This window comes from Geotrypetes seraphini, chromosome 4, assembly GCF_902459505.1.
Source record: "Geotrypetes seraphini chromosome 4, aGeoSer1.1, whole genome shotgun sequence".
NCBI lineage: Eukaryota > Metazoa > Chordata > Amphibia > Gymnophiona > Dermophiidae > Geotrypetes > Geotrypetes seraphini.
In genome coordinates this window covers 97,776,503-97,797,181 of record NC_047087.1, presented here as the reverse complement: position 1 = coordinate 97,797,181, position 20,679 = coordinate 97,776,503, and the positions used below count along the sequence as shown (strand labels likewise).

General features: G+C 43.6%; 1 protein-coding gene across 7 annotated transcripts in view; it reads left to right on the top strand.

Moving 5' to 3' along the window:
- The window catches only part of IGSF3 (immunoglobulin superfamily member 3), a 410,183-nt gene that overhangs the window by 288,048 nt on the left and 101,456 nt on the right, over positions 1-20,679 (top strand). For all 7 annotated transcript variants that reach the window (XM_033942350.1, XM_033942352.1, XM_033942353.1 and 4 more), the window contains 2 exons: positions 656-1,063; positions 14,508-14,897. In XM_033942350.1, coding sequence (XP_033798241.1) covers positions 656-1,063; positions 14,508-14,897 — 798 coding nt within the window. The remainder of the gene's footprint in view (positions 1-655; positions 1,064-14,507; positions 14,898-20,679) is intronic.

Here is a 20,679-nt window from a genome sequence, read left to right as displayed (position 1 = left end):
GGTCTTTCCGAGCAGGAGGGAGTGGGCATCCCTCCTGCTGTTTTTTTTCAGGGAACGGGTGGTCACCTTCGGGGCAGGAGGGAGTGGGTATCCCTCCTGCCTGTTTCTTCGGGGGTAGGAATAGGGGGTTCTTTCTGGGCAGGAGGGAGTGGGCATCCCTCCTGCCATCTTTTTCAGGTTCAGGGAGGGGTGGTGGCTTGAGAGTGCTAGCGTGGGGAGGGGCTTTTTTAATAGGACAGATGGCACGCAGAACATCTGTTCCATTAAAAAAAAAAAAAAATCAGAAGCCCTGACAGCAGTGACAGGAGGCTGCTTCCTCTGTCACTATTATTAGGGCTCTCCATTGTGTTAATCGCTCACTGAGCGACTGAGTTGGTGGGTATGCATGCAAATGATTTGCATCTCCATGCAAACCATTTGCATGCAAACTTGATAGTGAATCAATCGCTGTTGGAAAATCGGCCAGAAAATTGGCCAACAGAGTCTCTGTCGTTAATGAATCTAGCCCCTAGTTTCCCAAAAAACTAGGGTGCCAATACTAACTTTTCCTTATGCAGAAATCGGTGAAACACTACTAAACAAAAATGCAGGTTATGTCTTAGTGTGTTTAGATGGCTAATTAACTGTCTTACATTCTTTTGTGTTTTTTCCCCAGTTATAACAGACACCCTCAGAGTGACATCTTTACCCCAGACAGTTAATAAAGTAGAAGGAGACACGCTGGAGCTGAAGTGTGAGGTGTCGGAAAACACAGCTCAGCACACACACCTGTCCGTCTCCTGGTACCGGCAGAAAGGGACCCAGGTTACAGAAGTCATCTCCCTGAATCGCAACTTTGTGCTACACTCTGGGAGCACATATGCACAGAGGCAGGCCTCTGGGGATGTCCGGCTGGATAAGATTGGGGAAGCGTCCTTCAAGCTGACTGTTTACAACCTACAGGCGTCTGACCAGGGGGAGTTCTACTGTGAGGCGGCAGAATGGGTCCAGGACCCAGATGAGACCTGGTTCTCCATGACCAAGAAGAGGTCTGATGGCACAGTCATCAATGTGCAGGCTGCAGGTGGGGTTTTGCTGATTTCAGACTTCATTTATATTGTTGTGAAATTTAATTTATGGTTTAAGTTTTAATCAAGTTTCAAGTTTATTATTATTTGGTATCCTGATATCAAACCATATCTAAGCGACTTACAATACCTATGGTACAAAAACAAATAAAGATAAAATAACCAAATAAAACATAACAGAAAGGAAAGGGAACAGGAAAAGAACTACAATTTATAATAGAATAGAAGGGGAAGAGATAAAACACAGGGAGTTAGGTCTAAATGGTCTTGCTGGTGAGTTCTAGAGTGTATATACAAATTAAATTATGATATAGTTAAGAATAAGCATCAGCAAATAGAAATATTTTAAGTTCTTTTTTAAAAGTATTAAGTGAAGTTTGTAGTCTAAGATTATTTGGAAGTAAATTCTATGTGCCTTTAATGAATCTTTGATGTTAAACAATTTCCTTGATATATTCTTTTTTGTACGCCACCTAGAACCTCAAGGCATTATGTGGTATATAAATAAAGACTTATGTTATGTTATAATTCCGGTCACTGAACAGAAAAAATTGAATTTGCGTACAGAATCTAAAAATGTCTCCCTAAATGATGGCACTGTCAAACAATTTTGATTTAGCGATTTAAATATTCGAGAAGGCATATAAGGAGTCAAAAATTTACTAAGAAAAAGAGGAAGTTCAGTAGAGCGAATTTTAAAAAGTAATAAAAAAAATTTGTGACACTGGATTTAAATTACATTACATTAGAGATTTCTATTCCGCCTGTGCCTTGTGGTTCTAAGCGGATTACAAAATTGGGTGAAAACTGGACATTTCCAGGGAGTTTACATGTCAGGTATATAACATGTACATAACAAGTTTACATAACAATAGCAATACATACAAATTAGGAAGATTATTACATAACGTTGAGGGACGGAATATTCTGGTTACAGATGGAGGTTGCTTACATAGTGTTAAGGGAAGCAATATTCTGATCCCGGGTGGAGGTGGTGTTTATGAAGGGGAATGCATGTGCGTGTAGGTTAGAATGATGGAAGGTGTTTTTTGAATAGAAGAATTTTGATTTCTTTTCGGAAAAGTTTGATGTCTGTTGTTTTGGTCAGCAGTTTGGAGACGGTTGGGTCAATTTTCACAGCCTGTGTTGCTAGAAGGTTGTCGTAAAGTTTCTTGCGTCGAGTACCATTGAGAGGTGGGTGTATGAATAGGCTTTGAGTTGTCCTTGTTCTGTGTGTGAGGTTACGGTATAGACGGTTGATAAGGTAACTTAGTGCATCTCCATGGGTTACTTTGAATAGTAGACAGTAGAATTTGAATTGTGATCTTGCTTTTATCGGAAGCCAGTGAGAGTCTAAGTATGCATTAGTGATGTGGTCAAATTTGTTAAGAGAGTAGATGAGTCTGAGGGCTGTGTTCTGAACGGCCTGAAGTTGTTTTATCATGTTGTTTGGGCATGATAAGTAGAGGCTGTTGCAGTAGTCTACAATGCTAAGCACCAGGGATTGGACGATGATTCTGTATTGATCTTTGTTGAAGAATTTTCTGATTTTTCTTAGGTTTCGCATGGTGAAGAAAGCTTTTTGGATGATTTTGTGGATTTGTGTCTGCATGGTGCAGCATCTGTCTAGTTGTATTCCCAGAATTTTGAGGGTGCTCTGTACTGGATACTTGATTGCGTTAACTTCCAGTTCTGTAAAGGATGGTAATTTTTCCTTCTCTAATAATAGGAATTTAGTTTTGTCCGCGTTTAGCTTCAACTTATGGTTAGTCATCCAGTTTTCTACTGTTACCAGTGTTGTTGTCAGGCGTTCTGTGGAGCTGGGGTCTTGAATATTGAACGGGAGGAGGATGGTTATGTCGTCCGCGTAGCTGAATGAGGTTATATTTAGGGCATCTAGAGTTGTGCCTAAGGAAGCTATGAAGAGGTTGAAGAGTATGGGCGATAGTGGAGATCCTTGTGGTACTCCGCAGGGGTTAGACCATGAGTCGGATATAAGATCTTTGGACTTAACTCTGTATGTTCTTGTTTTAAGGAAACCTTGAAACCAGTTATTTACTCTACCTGAAATTCCTATGGCGTCTTGAATCTGGAGTAGTTTGGGGTGGTCAACTAAGTCGAAAGCTGCTGAGAGATCGAGTTGGATGATTAGCAGCTTGTTTCCTTTGCTGAGATGTTGTCAGGCAATATCTAGTAAGGATACCAGTAGTGTTTCTGTGCTATGATTAGTTCTGAATCCTGATTGTGATGGGTGCAGAATGCGGTGGTCCTCTAGGTAGTTGGAGAGATATTGTGCAACAAGACCTTCTATTAGTTTGACGTATAGTGGGATGGAAGCGATTGGTCTATAATTTGTTGGGTTGTCTATTGGTCCTTTGAGGTCTTTCGGTATAGGAGTAATTATGATTTCACCAAGTTCTGTTGGGAACTGACCTTCATTGAGACTAGTTTGCAACCATAGCGTGAGATTAGTTTTGAATTTTGTGGATGCTGTAGCTAGTAGGTAGGGTGGACAATTGTTCAGATCGCATGAAGATTTGCTGCATTTTTTGTAAAGTCGATCTAGGTCTGACCATTGTAATGTTGGGAAGTTGGTCCAGATCCTATCTGCTGAGATGGCATCGTCTATTGTGGAATTTATTAGTATCTCTTCTATGTTGTTTTGTGAGTTATTGAAAGTAGATCTGATTGTGATGATTTTGTGTTTGAAGTGATCCGCTAATTGGTGAGCTGTTGGAGACTGGTTTCCTTGGGTGGCTAGAAAAGGGTTGGTATCAATGAGATTTCGTACGAGCTTGAAAAGTTTTTTTGTGTCTGTTTTTTCGGTGCCAATGAGTTTGGAATAGTATTCTTTCCATTTTTCCTTCAGTTTGATTTTGTATTGTTTGATTTGGATTCTCCATTCTGTTTTGGTGTGGTCTTGTTTCTGTTTTTTCCATGTCCTTTCTAGTTGTCTACATTGCCTTTTTAGGTGTAGGAGCTCGGTGTCAAACCATTTGTCTGATGGTCTACATATTTTATTTTTTGTTTTTATTGGGGCTAATTTGTTCAAGGTAGATTCGCTTAGGGACCGCCAGCTGTTTATGAATTAAATCTACTGCTAGTCAATATTCAGCCGGCAATAGTGAGCATTTTTCCAAATGCAGACCGCCACTGGCTCAGATGTCAAACCACATGTGGGCACCAGCATTGAATATGTAGGTCTGTGACAACACCTGGAAGTTTTTGTGGGGATGGTTGCTATTCACTTCCTCAACCACATACCCAATATGGCATAAATTTTCTGCAGTTCATCTTGACCCGCTTAAGAATGCAGGTACCTAATATCACCAATGCTCGCATAACTCCCACTCCACTCCCAGGCAGCCTCAACATGGCCTAGATTGTGCATAGGCAGTTAGAGCAGCGCTGCCCAGTTAAATGCTGTTAAATATTGGTGGCCAGCCAGCTCAGCGTGATTTAAGCAGGCAGAAGCTTCTGACTGCCTGCCTAAACCACTCTGAATATTAACCCCCAGGAGTTTTGACAAAGCGCTCTGTCCAATTTCCCTGTACCTTCAACCCTTATCATTCGGTGGCAGTAACAACATCTTGTTTTCTGTTTAAACTGTTCCTTGATGAGGAGATCTAGGCATTTTGTATCTCTCTGAATTATGAAAGCTTTTATGAAACATTTGTTTTGCAAGGGTGCTTTACTGAGGAGATAGAAGAAGCAGTGTAAAGTAACACAAACTGTGTTTCATTCACACTATAATCAACAGTGTCTTAAAAATGGGTTCATTTTATAATCTATCTTGGCAACCTGCGTCATTGTTCGCAGTTCTGAATTCCAACACATTGGACCCATGAACAGCAGTGCCTTTTCTCCTGTGGTCTGTTGCAGAACATGAAATAAGCTTTTACTCTGCAATTACATTAATCAGCTCAGCGTAGGATGAGAACGCCTTGTGAATTGGAGGCAATATCCACTTCACACATTTAAAGAGAAAAATCAGCCACTGATCACATTTCTCCTAGATTCAAGTGCCTGCATGCCTAATTTAGCATGGAAATCCCGATGATAAATGCACTTGTCACCTTTTTGGGTGCATCGGCACAAATCATCACGTGAGAGGCCTAGTTTCTGTTCCACTTGAGTCTTTGCTGATCTATAACCGACATTCCATTTCTCCATTGAAAGGGAAGCCCATTGCTTCAATAAAGGGTGTTTGAAAGGTATAATAAAACAGCAACCTTTCCTGAGCCATTTAAGTGCTCGGTCTTTTGTAGCACTGAGAGCTGCCAGCAAACTCCCAGTTTTGAAGACAGGCTGATGAAGTTCTGGCTTTACTCCATCACTTGCAGACACATGGGGCAGTGTTCCCAGACTTGTCTCGGAAGGATCCCCCAGTCATTTAGGTTTCTGGGATAACCAAAATCAGGATGCATGAGGGAAATTTGCATACAAGAGGGGGCAGCGCAGGCAAATTTGTCTCATGAATATTGGATATTCATGTGGATATCCTGTGTAAGCTTAAATGCCTTGGATAGGTTAGGGAATGACTGCCACTGAGTACAACCATTTGGCAACCCTACTAGTGCCACCACTATAAGACCTGGAAACAGAGGTTATTCCTAAACTTACAGAGTCAGTTGTGTTGAAGAAGTGATGGAATGCATTCTGGGGCAAGTGGGTGTTTGTGTTCTCACACTCTAGGTGAATATCTTCATATGTCATATGTATGGGTAGTCTGAGGTGAAGTTCCTTCAGTTTTTTACCACGTAGGCCCAGTAGTTACTTCACACCTGAAACTATTTATTTCTTGACTGTGATACTCTGGATCAGGGTACCTCTGGTCTAGGCACCCAAGCCAGGACACTTGGCACAAGGAGGTTCTAGAACAGTGGTTCCCAACCCTGTCCTGGAGGACCACCAGGCCAATCGGGTTTTCAGGATAGTCCTAATGAATATGCATGGAGCAGATTTGCATGCCTGTCACCTCCATTATATGCAAATCTCTCTCATGCATATTCATTAGGGCTAGCCTGAAAACCCGGTTGGCCTAGTGGTCCTCCAGGACAGAGTTGAGAACCCCTGCTCTAGAACAGAGAGCCTCATATGCTAATTTGCATGGGAATCCACTGTGTTTCTGATGGCAGGGGTGGTGCCCCTGCTGATTGAAATCGTCAGCCAGCAAGAATGCACATGGAGTTTTCATGTGCAGCTTAGTCAGAGCATTGCCTTCAGATAGTAACATAGTAGATGACGGCAGATAAAGACCCGAATGGTCCATCCAGTCTGCCCAACCTGATTCAATTTAAATTTTTTTTTTATTTTTTTTTTTCTTCTTAGCTATTTCTGGGAGAGAATCCAAAGCTTTACCCGGTACTGTGCTTGGGTTCCAACTGCCGAAATCTCTGTTAAGACTTACTCCAGCCCATCTACACCCTCCCAGCCATTGAAGCCCTCCCCTGCCCATCCTCCACCAAACGGCCATACACAGACACAGACCGTGCAAGTCTGCCCAGTAACTGGCCTAGATGAATGTAAAAGGACAGTGAGTTCAACTTTACATTCTTTTCTTTATAGACTGGGATGTGGATGTCACTGAAGAGTGGGTAATTTGGATAACTAGGATAAAATATTCTTCCCATTGCTATAACTAACACAAATGTGATTCTGTAGTAGTTGCAAACCCGATTACATCCTTAGCCCCTATCTGCTTTTATTTCTGAACCTTGCTGGTGGCAATGGTATAATGTTACACTGCTGATACTAAAAGGTTCTCTCCAGTAATTTGACTGAGGCATCTGGACTTGGGAATTGAAGACTGTGCCACTTGCACAGATCCTTTACTTTGTTTGCAGAATACACTGGCATGTACTGTTATGGGTGAGATACATCAAGTTACTGGCTTACAGGAGTGATTTTTAATCCTCTAGTGCTCCTTCTGAGAGCAGTTTGCAGTTCTCGACAAACTCTTTGACATGCATTAGGTCAGTGGTCTCCAAAACATGGCCCCAGGGCCGCATGCGGCCCCTGCAGTCCATTTTTGCGATCCTCATATCCAGCGACTCCTGCCATTACTGTCGGCAGAGAAAAGACCTAGTGAAGCTTCACTTGGTCACGAGTACCTGACTAGTCACTTTGACACGTATGAGCACATACAGACATGTGCAAATACTGGTTGACTAACCTCTCCCTGTGCAGGCATGTCAGTCGCACTTCTAAGGAAATACTTTTTTAAAGAAAAGGTAGTAGATACATGGAACAGTCTCCCGGAAGAGGTAGTGAAGGCGGAGACTATGTCTGAATTCAAGAGAGCTTGGGATAGACACATGAGATCTCTTAGAGCAGGGGTGTCAAACTCAATCACATAAGGGGCAGAAATCTAAACCATAGGCTAAGTCACGGGCCACAAATTTTTTATTAAGATACTTAGGGGTCCATTTATTAAGGTACACTAATCGATTTAGCACGCGTTAAATGCACACCTTAATAAAAGCACCCCTTAGTCTTAGTAGAAGTATAGGGTTACAACCTCTCCTGACATAAGAACATAACAGCTGCCATGCTGGGACAGACCGAAGGTCCTTCAAGCCCAGTATCCTCCTTCCAACAATGGCCAACCCAGGTTCACAAATGTACACTTAGCATATTACATTGAGGTAATCGTCAATTGCTGACACTTAAAATCACCTTGAGTTGACTTTCTGGTCAGGTAGATGGTTTAGGAATGCAAAACTGTGTGTCTGGGATGAGCTCAGATTAACACAAATGGGCACTGAAGTGTAAATGACAGAAGCCAGATACATCTCAGGGATTCTGTGTTTACAAACCATTCCAACTGTGCTTTCTTGCTTTAGGAGTTCAGCTGTGTGATTTATATTTTTCTTCCAGTATGTATTACAGTTAGATGTGACTGATAATCATAGAGACAGAACTCACCTCTTCAATAGTGCAGGCAGCCGGGAGGACTAGGCAGAGCCGAACGGCAAAGGCAGCCGGGAGAGTGCATTTAACTACAAGTGGCAGTCGAGAGCGTAGGGATCATAGTGTCGCACAGCGTGGCGGCCACGAGACTTGCCCGCCAGAAGGCATGAGCTGTAAATTTACAGCTAATGAATATACAGCTGATGTCTTCCGGCAGGCAAATCTCGTGGCCTACTCTCTACTACTCTCTACTCTCTACTTCCGCTCTTGGTCGCCTGCATTCTCTCAGCTGCCATTGCCGTTCAGGTCAGCCTAGTCATCCCGGCTGCCTCGTCCTCCCAGGGAGCCAGCTTAATTACAAATATTTAATTGTCTGGAAGGCCAAATAGATTTGGCCCACGGGCCAGAGTTTCACATGTCTGTCTTAGAGAGAGGAAGAGAGAATGGTTACTGCGGATGGGCAGACTGGATGGGCCATTTATGTTTATTTAAGATTTGATATACCGCTCCTGCATTTTACTGACCTAAGCGGTTTACAATATATCAAACTAAATTGAAATTAGGTACTTGAGGAAAACTACCCTATCTGTCCGGAAGGGCTCACAATCTAGCTAAAGTAATTGATAAACTAAAAATATGTAATAACAACATATAATACATTTCCAAGATCAAAAATCAAAGAGATAGAAAATAGAAATAATGAAAGAAGATAAAAAAATTAAAAATAAAACAAATTTAAGAGATAGAAAAGTCTCTGAAGCGGCCTGATAGCAAACAGTCATATTTTAGTGCAGTTCTTAATACAACTCCCGGCATAGCACACTTCACAGATCCGTCACTGGCAGAGCTTGAGAGCATCAAAGAAATTAACATTTCCACTAAACATATCCACTAAAGCTGTTATATGAAATAAACAAACCAACACGAATCAACACAAATTAATACAAATTAAGGCAGATTTGAGATTAATACAGATTAAGGCATTTGATCTTTATCTGCCATCATGTTTCTCTGACCCAGCGGAGCTTCATGGGCCATTTTTCTATCCACAGGAGGAGCACAACAGTGCACCTCTGCTCCAGCTGAACCCCGAAAATCTAAACAAAGTGGAATTAGAGGTTTACTGATTGCTGATGCCATAATATTGGCTTGATATGTTTGAAAATTAGACCCGCTTAGGTCTAGGCGGGTTAGAAATTTTTAAATAAAATAATAGTATGCTTCATGAACTACAAACGCTCAGACATTATGACGCCTGAAGCAAGTGGCTTTGTCTGCCGAAACACAGCTCCTTGTCGAGCCTCAGGAGAGATATGATAAGAGGTCTATAAAATACCGAGTGGAGTGGAGCAGGTAGATGCGAGTCACTTATTTACTTTTTCCAAAATTACTAGGACTAGAAGGCATGTAATGAAACTTCTAAGTAGTAGATTTAAAATAAACTGGAGAAAATATTTCTTCACTCAATGTGTAATTAAGCTCTGAAATTTGTTGCCAGAGAATGTGGTGAAAGCAGTTAGCTTAGCTGGGTTAAAAAAATATTTGGATAACTTTCTAAAAGAGAAGTCCATAAGCCATTATTAAGATGGATTGGGGAAATCCACTGCTTATTCCTAGTATAAGCAGCATAAAATATGTTTACTCTTTGGGATCTTGCCAGGTAATTGTGACCTGGGTTGGCCACTGTTGGAAACAGGATACTGGGTTTGATGGACCTGCGATCTGTACCAGTATGGCAGCTCTTATGTTCTTATAAGTCTTGAATTCTGTGTTTTACCTAATAAATTATTTCCTGAACTTTACATTCAAAGACCATTGTCTCAGTCCTACTTCTTTTGTGTGGTGAATGATCCTTAGCAATGTGGCTAAATGTGCTGCCAAAGAAAGCAGTGCTTTCCAAAAAAGAAGGTAATCCCTTATTTGATAGACTGATCCTAGTGGTATGTTCTCACATACTGCTATTGCCATTTTTTTAAGATGGCAGTAGAAAGATAATGCTGGATGCCTCCCCAGAGCATGTAAATATTGTTGGCCATGAGAAGGGGGGGGGAGGTGTTGCCATGGCAGGCTTTCTGTTCTAGAAACTTCCTTGTGCTAAGTGTCCTGGCTTGAGTGCCTAGACCAGAGGTGCCCTGACCTCACAGTCAGGAAATAGATAGTTTCAGATGTGAAGTGGCTACTGGGCCTATGTGGACCACAAGTCCTTTAAGATAAAGAACTGAAGGAACTTCACCTCAAATGAACCTGCTGCTCCCATATTGGTATCCTTACCTCAGCTTTGAGTTGAAATAAAGATTCTGTGCTAAATGGGAAGTAAAAAAACCATGTCCAAAATTACCGTAAATCTGGCTTTTTTTCATCTTGAGAGCAATTCCTTTTTCAACCAGTTTGAATGTGATTTGCATGTTGACCATGCTACCTTTCACATGATGGTTTTACTGCAGATTTTTCCATGCCAAAACCCTTAGGGACTCATAATAATTTTTAAAAAAAATGTCTAAAAAGTGGCCTAAATGGGTTCTTGGACGATCAAAAAGCCTGATCGTCCAAGTACCCATAATCAAAGCTAATTTTAGATGTATCTAAAACCAGCTTGGCCTTTCCCCTGCCTCTAAACGCATAGAGCGAAAAGAGGTGTTTTTTAGAGGAGGGGAAAGGGCGGGAGGTGGGCCGACCTAGACCTAGGCGTGCAACAAGTATAACCAAAACTTTAGGCAGGTTGCCTAGTCGGCACTTATACGTTTTGACTTAGACCAAGTCAAAACAGGTATAAGTGCTGACTAGGGGCCGCTGAGCTGATCGCTGCAGCTTAGCGGCCCCAGCAACCTGCCTACCCCCTACTACAACGTTCGCTGCAGGAGAGATGGCTCATCTCTCCTGCTGCGATGGTGATCGCCCACCCCCCTCTGAACCGCGGCACTTCGGGGTGAGCATTGTGGCGGGGCATCTCCCCTGCCGGCGATCCTCACCCTGAAATGCCACAGTTCGGAGGAGGGGTGGGCAATCACCATCGGTGGCAGGAGAGATGAGCCATCTCTCCTGCAGCGATCAGCCCTCCCCCGGCAAGAGGGAGCCCAAGCCCTCCTGCCCAGCGACACCCCGAACCCCCGACAGCATCGGGGCAAGAGGGAGCCCCAGCCCTCTTGCCCCGCCAGCCCCGACCGTCCCCGCCAGCATCGGGGCAAGAGGGAGCCCAAGCTCTCTTGCCACACCAGCCCCCACTGTCCCTGACAGCATTGAGGCAAGAGGGAGCCCAACCCCCCTCCCCTCCCCCCCTCTGAGTACGATGGGGCCAGTCCCTCCTGCCCTCTACGTACCCCCCGCCGACCCCTTGATCCCCCCAACCCCAATCCCCCCGTACCTTTAAATTGTTGGCCGGACGGACGGGTGCCAAGCCCGTCTGCCGGCAGGCCAACCATCCATTGAATGACTGGCCTTAGGGCCACAGGAGGGGCCTAAGACTACAGGGCCTATTCTGGTTGGCACAGGCGCCTCAGGCCCCACCTGTGGATGGGGTTTGAGCCACCTGGACCAATCAGGCCCTAAGGCCAGCCATTCAATGGATGGCTGGCCGGACGGACGGGTTTAGCACCCGTCCATCCGGCCAACGATTTTAAAGGTACGGGGGGGATTTGAGGGGGATCGAGGGGTCAGCGGGGGAGGTGTGCGTTGAGGGCAGGAGGGCCTGGGATCCCTCCTGCCCTTATTTTAGTGGGGGTGAGGGGTAGTGGGTTTGCTTGGGCAGGAGGAGTTGGGCTCCCTCCTGCCCGATCTTGTTGGGGGCGTCATGGCCAGGAAGGCTTGGGCTCCCTCCTGGCCCCGTTGTACTCGGCGGGGGGGGGGGGGGGTCGGGGATCGCCAGGGCAAGAGGGCTTGGGCTCCCTCTTGCCCTGATGCTGTCGGGGAAGGTGGGGAATCTCCGGGGCAAAAGGGCTTGGGCTCCCTCTTGCCCAAGTGCTGTTGGGGAAGGTGGGGAATCTCCGGGGCAAGAGTGCTTGGGCTCCCTCTTGCCCCGATTGTGTCGGGGAAGGTGGGGAATCTCCGGGGCAAGAGGGCTTGGGTTCCCTCTTGCTCCAGTCATGTCGGGGAAGGTGGTGAATCGCCGGGGCAAGAGGGCTTGGGCTCCTTCTTGCCCCGATCGTGTTGGGGAAGGTGGGGAATCGCTGTGGCAAGAGGGATTGGGCTCACTCTTGCCCCAATCATTGTGGGGTGGGGGGAATTCTGTAACCGGTGTGGTTTTTGACCGATACCGGTTACAAAATCCAGCTTTTAGGCAAAGGACTGGCTCCTTCGCCTAAAAGCTCTTGTTTTGGGTGTTTGGGAGTTAGGCTTATTTTAGGTTGATTATATGTTGTTAGTGTAGACGTAGTGGTGGTCTGGGCGTTTAAACAGCTGAACGTAGAGGCAGGCCATTTTTTTTTTTTTTTAACCTCCCTTTGGATGTTTTTTATGATAATGGACATTTTCCCTGCTTCTACTTTCAACATTTAAGGCCTTAGGCCAAAAGGGGACTTAGACGGGTTTTTTTATTATGCCCCTCTTACTGTGTTAGAAAGAAAGGTAAGTACAGTAAAATCATGTCGTAAACTTAGTCTGCTTCTTAGCACTAGCCTCTACCATTCAGGGGTTAATGTAATAAGCTATGCTATACTTTACAGTGTATCTCCCACCTATTAGTGCCCTTGAATAATTGGTCTGGCCTCAGGTGTCTTGGCTGCTCCATTTGATTTGGGGAATTAGGAGTTCTTTGAGAGGATCAACAGTAGACAGGAAGAAATCTATCTTTACCTTTAGTACAAATTGGTACAAATTAAAATATGTTTAGCTTGAATATACTAGATCTGATTTCTCTTTGTACCACTGCTGAAATTCAAAACAGCTTAGAATAAGCATAGAGAATCCTTATATAGCAAAAACATATTTTTCCACTGAAAGCAAAACATTTGATTTAAAAAAATATAAGAGAGAGAGAGAGAGATTAATCTGCACAAAACAGCAGGTGCAAGTGCTATGCTAAACAAAGGCATAGAGGGTAACATTTGAAGTAGCAGCAACAACCCTAGACCATGGCATAGAGTGGGTACCTGGCACAGAGCAGTAGGTACAGCATAGAGTAATGGTCTCCAACTTTTTCATGTAAAGGGTCACAATGTGAATACAAGAAAGCTCTGAGAGTCCAAAAATTTCAAATTCACACATTTAAGCCTATACAAGTTAAATATTTAATTGAAAATTCTGTTTTCATCATGCACTCTTCTGTTTTTAGCAAAACTTTGGTGTGGTTTCCACAAGTCTTTGAATGCTAGTGTTTCATGGTTTCTCAAGCTTTGTCATACTACTGCAGTACTCGTGCAACTAAATATGAATCTTGACCGTTGACCTATCTTATGGCTGTATATACATGTGGTGCAGGCATATTTAGTCATACATCTGCCCTACACTGACCTTCGCCCATACCTGGCTTAAAGCAGTCCTTTTTTCAGACATTTAATGCACTATCCAGGCAGGTAAGATTGAACGTAATGAATGTGCAGGACATGAACATTTCAACCAACTGTTTAAGGGCCACAGTGGAGGATTTGGGGGCTGCACATTAGAGATCTCTGGCATAAAGGATGATAACCTATACAGAACAGCAGGTATAATCCTAGCCACCTTCCTGGGCAGATTAAATGGACCTTGCTGATCTCTATCTGCCATCAATTACAGTATATACTCAAATATAAGTCTATCTGAGTATAATTCGAGTTAACATTTTTATGCCCAAAAAGGGGAGATATATATTCAAGTATATTCTTTCCTCCCTTGTAGTGTTCTGCATTTCTTCATTTCCTCTTCCCCCTTGGTGTACAGCACTTTTGCCCCATCCCCTCTGTCTGCCCATAGTGACTGCCACTTCTCTCCCTTTCATACCCTCCCTCCTGCATGACCAGCACTTCTCTCTTGCTTTCTACCTTCCCACAGTGACCAGCATTTCTTACCACTCCCTGCTGGCTGCTAGTGACACAGAAATGAAAACACCAGTGTGAAAATTTGCTTCCATTGCGCCTTATAGATCTATCCACATACTTGTGGATTGTTCCCATCTACCAGCAGGTGGAGATAGAGAGGATGCCAGAGCTCTGCCATATAGCCCCTTGTGCAGCATTTCCAGTATATTCTCTAGCAGGTGGATGGTCACAACCTGTGCAACTCTGGATTGCCTGTGAGCTCCTGGCCTGTCCATCAGGTTTTGTTGAGCCCTTGGGGATAGTTCAGGTCTGCCTTGGCCCAGGTTGTAAACCTGGTGGAGCCATTCTATAGTAGGCATACGTTCAGACACTTATTGTTAGGCATGCTGATACTGGGTTATGCTAGTATTCTATGATGTGAGTCTAGGTTCTATTGTAGAACAGGCTCCTATCATGCTGCCTAAGGTGCCAAAATGGAGGTGACCAGGTATAGAACTGCACCCAAAATGCTTGTAATATGTTCCTTGGATTAGACTCTGCCCAAGTATGATAGCTAATTGCATGTTTCTTCCTGCAGATAAGGACTTTAATGTTCGCTTGGAGACTGAGAAGAGGGCCTACACAGTAGGGGAACTAATGGAGCTGAAGTGCATCATCGACGCTCAGAATGTTCCAGATCGCTATTTTTCAGTCTCCTGGGCCTTTAACAGCTCTTTGATTGCAAGCTTGAGCCCAAATGTTGTCCCTACTCTCAGCAGTGAGTTTGCTCAACGAGATGCCAGAGGACAGCTGAAAGTGGCCAAAGACAGCGACAACATCTTTGTGCTGAAAATCTTCCGGCTTCGATTGGAGGACAGTGGCAAATATAACTGCCGAGTCACAGAGCGGGAGAAATCTGTGACAGGGGAGTTCATTGACAAAGAGAGCAAACGGCCCAAAAATATTCCCATCACAGTTCTCCCTCTAAGTAAGTAAAGGATTTGCTCATGTATTGATGAAAAGGGTAGTTGTGGGGGAGGTTGGTGTTACCATCAAATTTAGTAAAAAGATTAAGCAGTTGTGAACTGTTGGTGATATGAATGGAATCCACTTATAAATGCATGTAGCTTTCTACAGCCTCCACTGTGCATGCCTTCTTAGTAGCCCAGAATCTAAGCATGGAAAATGGCAACTAATTCATCTGTGGTGGGGGCTTCCCAGCATCCTAAGACTTGGGAACCAAGGAGAATCATCACGTCCTATCTTTCATTTGCAGTTAAGAGCTTTGTAATAGACTATTCTCGATGCACTAGTCTTTAAGCCCATTACATTAACGGGTGCTAGAATATATGTCTGTTTGTCTTTCTTTCTGTCTCTCTCTCTCTACCCCTGTCTCTTTCTTTCTGTCTGTGTCTCTCCCTGGCCCCTTGGTCTGTCTGTTTTTTTGTCTCTCTTCCTGTCCCTGTGTCTTTCTTCCTTTCTTTCTGTCTCCCTATCGCTGTCTATCTTTCTTTACTTCTCCCTCCCTCCCACTGTCTGTCTTTCTTTCTTTCTATCTGTCTCTCTCTCTCTCTCTCTCTCTCTGCCCCTATGCAGCAGCAGCATTTCCCTCCCCCCCCCACTTTCCTGTGCAGCAGCCTCAGCAGCATTCCCTTCCCCTTCATTTCCCTTTCTCCCCCCCACTTCCCTGTGCAGCAGCCGCAGCAGCATTTCCCTCCCTCCCCCCCACTTCCCTGTGCAGCAGCCACAGCAGCATTTCCCTCCCCACCCACTTCCCTGTGCAGCAGCCACAGCAGCAACATTCCCTCATCCTCCATTTCCCTGTGCAACAGCATTTCCCTCCCCCACCCCCACTTCCCTGTGCAGAAACCACTGCAGCATTCCCTCCCCCTCCACTTCTATGTGAAGCAGCAGCAGCATTATTTCCCTCCCTGTCCGCGTCCCTGTGCAGCCACAGCAGCAACATTTCCCCCTCCCCCCCTTTCCCTTCCCGCGGTCTGACCGGTTCCCTTAGTCCATTGCCGGAGTTATTTTTAAATTTAAAGTTGCTGCAGTGGCTCCTCTCATGATCCCCGCCTGCATCGGAAGCCTTCTCCGACGCAGTTGCGGCTCGTGAGAGGAGCTGCCGCGGCAGCTTTAAACTTAAAAATAAACTTTGGACGTGGAGTGTAAGGGAGCCAGCCAGACCGCACAACATCACCTTGGGGTCTGCGAGTGTGGGGCCGTTGTAAGCACGCTTGCACATTCCTGCCGGCCACGGAGCTACGGAGCCACAAAGATTGAAGTGCGCATGCGCGCTAAGGATATTATTATATAGGAGGAAACGCCAACTGTTTTGGAAGGACAAAAAGAAGGGCATGGAATACTACCTTTATGGACAGGCATAAATGTTATAACATCCTGCCACTTGGGTAGTAGGTGCGTAAAGGTGTGGCTTATAGAGTATCGGGCAGATTGCTTAATTGGTGAATTGAGCTTTTCCCAGTGGGCTACTGATGTAAATAAACTATGACAATACATCCCCTATGAGTTGGTTCCCTCAAAGGTGCAGGGGTTTGCAAGGCCAGCAGTATAAGATTAGCTAGCAGTCTATGAGCACCGTCTGGTCAATATTCAGCGTTATTTAACTGGACAGAAACAGATCTGACCGGCTAAATAGTACTTAACCAGTTAAATGTGAATATTCAGTGTGAGATAACCAGTTTTCTCTGCTTAATATTCATGGTTGGCAACTAAATGTTAACAGGCTATATTGCACAATAATCTGCAATTTTCAGCATTGAGCAGCAAAGTTTAGTGGCCAAATTAGACCACGTAACTGTCCTATTTTTGGCTGAGCTATACACTTAACTGGTCAGTGCTGAATTGACTTAGCCAGCTAACTTTTTTGCAGCCCCATATCCCCGGATATTCAATGCCAGTCACCGGAAAAAGGCCCAGCGTTGAATATCCTTAGTTAGTGCCGACCAGGGGAGTTATCAGGGCTGACTCCCGGCAGCTGAAGATCCCCGTACCTAAGAGAGCAGGTTCAGATGTGCTACTGCTGCAGTTTGTTTATATTCATTGCAAGCCTGGGCTGTATGAGGCTGAGCCATGAAGCAACAGAGAATGTGCCATCAAGGCTAGATGGGAAGGAAGAAGATACTAAGGAGTAAGAAAAGGTGTGAACAGGATCCTCATAGACCTGCTGATTTTTGGCCACAATCTTCCCATGTTAAGCATACACATGCCTTTATGTGGCTAGTGAATCCCTAGTGCCATTAATGTTGTCTCCATTAATCTTGTGTGTGGACTCTTGTTTTGCTGTTATTTGTAACCTGAACAGAGCCCAACTAATTGAGGTCCAACTGAGCTAGAGATTTTTTCCATCTCTTGAGAAAATTGGGCGTGAGCTACCTACCTGTGGGGAAGGAGGGAGATCCTGTATTTTTGAGGGTAGGATCACTGTTTCTTTGAATTTTTACAGGGACAGCAATCTTTCCCTTGGCTGTCCCCTCACTTTTTGGGCTGCAGTATTTTAAGTTTGGAATGAAAACACTTGATTGTTCCTGCAATACCCGGTATGTAAATTTATTACCTGCATATTATTTGTGGATATCCTGAAAACCTGACTGGCTAGGGTTCTCCAAGACAGGTTTGGGAATCACTCCTCTGTAGAAAACTAGCTTAATAGGTGAAATGTGTCCATATAATTTAAGCACAAGCACTTATGCGTGCCATAGATCTGGCGTAAATGCTCATGCCTAAATTTGTAGAGCACATACATAAATTATATGCTCAATTCAGTGTACACCATCGCAGTTAGATGTCTTTTTACAGAATGGTGTAGCTGGAATTTTGGCTGTGCCAGTATTCAGGTCATTCACATGTTCTTGGCACCTAATGCTGACACCTTCCTTATAGAATTATCCTCTGAGAGTCTTTGCCTGAGTTCTTCCTTTGTGCCTGTACAAAAATAGAGAAACAAAAAATGAGCCTAGTCCAGACTCATTGGACCAAAACTGGCCCAGATCCCAAATGGAAATAGCCCCCCCTATTTCCTCCCTTCCACCACAGTCCCTCCCCCGTCAAACAAGATTGTGCCTGTCAACCCCTGCACCACCTGTAAGCACCACTCCACAGTAGATTGTGCAGCAAAGCGTAGGGCATTCTGCATCTAAGTTTCTCACATGGGTGTCACTGCCTTGATGGGGTTGAAGGAAATGTCACAAGTGTCCGTGTCTTAAGGCAGATTTGTCTGTCTGACCTTATCACCAAGGCCCAAGGGCAGAAATGTTTTAATATGCAGCATATGTGTAATCAGAAATAACTGAGAAAAGCCAGGGACCTTAAGGGTGGCCCTGTTGTGGTAGCATCTATTTAATTATTCACAAACCCCTTTAAATGATTTTAGTTTGCCAGTGCCTACCCCTCTGTTCCTCACTGTTACTAACACACACACACTCACAAAAACACAGATGTGGCCATTGATACTCACAAGCAGCCTCCATCCCTTTATCTCCAGAAAAGCCATCAAGTCCTTTCTGAACTGATGAAAGTAGGAACAAAGCAAGTACTATGCAGGGTTAAACCAGTAGTCCATCAAGCTCACTGAGCTAGAGATTTTTTTCCATCTCTTGGAAAAATTGGCCAATCCAGGCTGTACCTGGGTGAGCCTATGGGAAGTTCTTTCCTTGTTGGTCATGCCCAGATGTCCACTATTGCCTTAAATCTGCCTGGCCAATAAAGGTCAATATATTTGTCCTCTAGAAACTTACCCAGTTTCACTGTTTCTACCCTACCCAGACAGTCCACACTCAGAAGGTAGATTTAGAAAAAAAATATCAAGAAAACCCCCCAACATAATAAAAAGTTTTTAAAAACATTTAGTTCATTTGCTGGTACAAGTGTCACCTGCTCAACATGGCCACATTTGTGCTTCAGGAGCACATGATGTTACCTTAATAAGGAATCTCAAATTTTATTGTCAATATTTCAGACATCTAGGAATAGGATCTAGTCAATTCCTTTTTGTAGTTCAAAGAATCTATTTGCAAATGGGCAGTCCCGTGTGGCTCACACATTCAGTTTTCCAAGTGCTCTGATAAAAACAGATTTATGTATTTACTTGAATCATTTCTGTTTCCTTCTATCTTCAATTCTAGATGGATAACAAAATAAACATACGCAGTCAGATATTACTGAGAGAGGAGGTAGTATTTAAGTAAACATAATTAAAAAACTGATTCTTCAGATGTTGACAAATATAACACTGAGATACAAACATTTTCTTGTTAATTATGCAAAACTACAAACTCAGTACCGTAAATGAGGGTGTAATATAGTTGACAGATTAAATAATCATACATAGAACTGAATCTTGGGTGCAGCTCTCATTCAGCTGTGTTTAAAATCTTTGAAGTTCTGTATTTTTTGGAGTTCGAGAGAGTTTTCCAGTATCAACCTGAAATGGAAGCATATTGATTAGATGAATTCCAGCCAGTTCCTGTACCTCAGCTCTGTAAATTGTTGCTAATAAGGTCAGGGCCAACCCAACTATTGGGCAAGCCTAGGTGATCGCCAAGGGCAGTAAGGAGCAACTACAGTTGGAGCAAAATAACAAATTTACATCTGTACAAACTCAAAGAACTATCAATACATACGTCAACCTGTATTTTTATAGGATATTTGTGTGATGATCATGATTGTTGAGTTTCATTATCAAAATCATGGGTTGGGGACTACAGGTTAAGGGCCTGAAAATTAATTGAGAAGAGGTTGTAAAGCTGAAGATTCACCTAGGCACCCATCACCTTCCCTCCAGCTATGGCAGGGGTGACTGTGGTGTCCTCAACTTCCTGTATCTGTGTGACATGGAGTGAGATGAGCTGCATTCTTGAGATACTCCGCTTTGCTGTTGAGATACTCCGCTAGTGCATGCTTTTATTCTATTCCTGCACGTGACCAATAGTTGCTGAAGCCCTGCCTGTTCTTCCTTCTCGTAGTGACAGCTCTGTTGGTCACCTGATGTCCCGAGCAGGAAGAACATGAATTGAACCCCTTTTAGTTCTTTTCCCATATGATTATTTTTTAAAGAGGTAACAGAGGGGCTGATGAGGACTGGAATTTTCACAATGGAATTGTGAAGTCACAAAAAAGGCAAATCTGGGCAACTTAATTTTTCCTCAAAATATGCAGGGCTAGCACCCATCAGGAGGCACTGGTGAGAAAAAATTTTATGTATAAGATACCGGTATATTATCTTCTCAAGGTAATTTCTCTTCTAGTGTAACTTGTAACCATAAACCTCATAGAAATATATAGGGAAGTGCTGTGAATATTTTTTAGTGCAACATCTAAAGGTAGATATTATGAAATAAAATTATAAACCCAAATTTTATATGCTCTTAGCATTAACATATATTCAAGCCCACATCCTAAAATCTAATTCAACCTACTAAGTAGGAAGAGGCACCTGAACAAATCAAATCAACAAAGCAAAAGTACTTATTCACAAAATAAACATACTGGTATCGCTCATCATAAAATAATGAAAAAAAAAAAAATCAATCAAGACTTCTTAGTGAATAAATTAAAAAGAATTGTGAAAAAAGCTTCCTGCTGTCCAAAATGTAGCTTGGAACAGTCACTATAGTACTTAACCAGATCATGTTTGTCCTCTTTTCTCCAAGTGTCAAGTCAGGTAGTAAACACAATTCCTTTCTCAAATGAGTGATGGTAGTGGTCACTGACCTAAACATAACCAGGTCATCGTTCAAATCTTTTCTTCA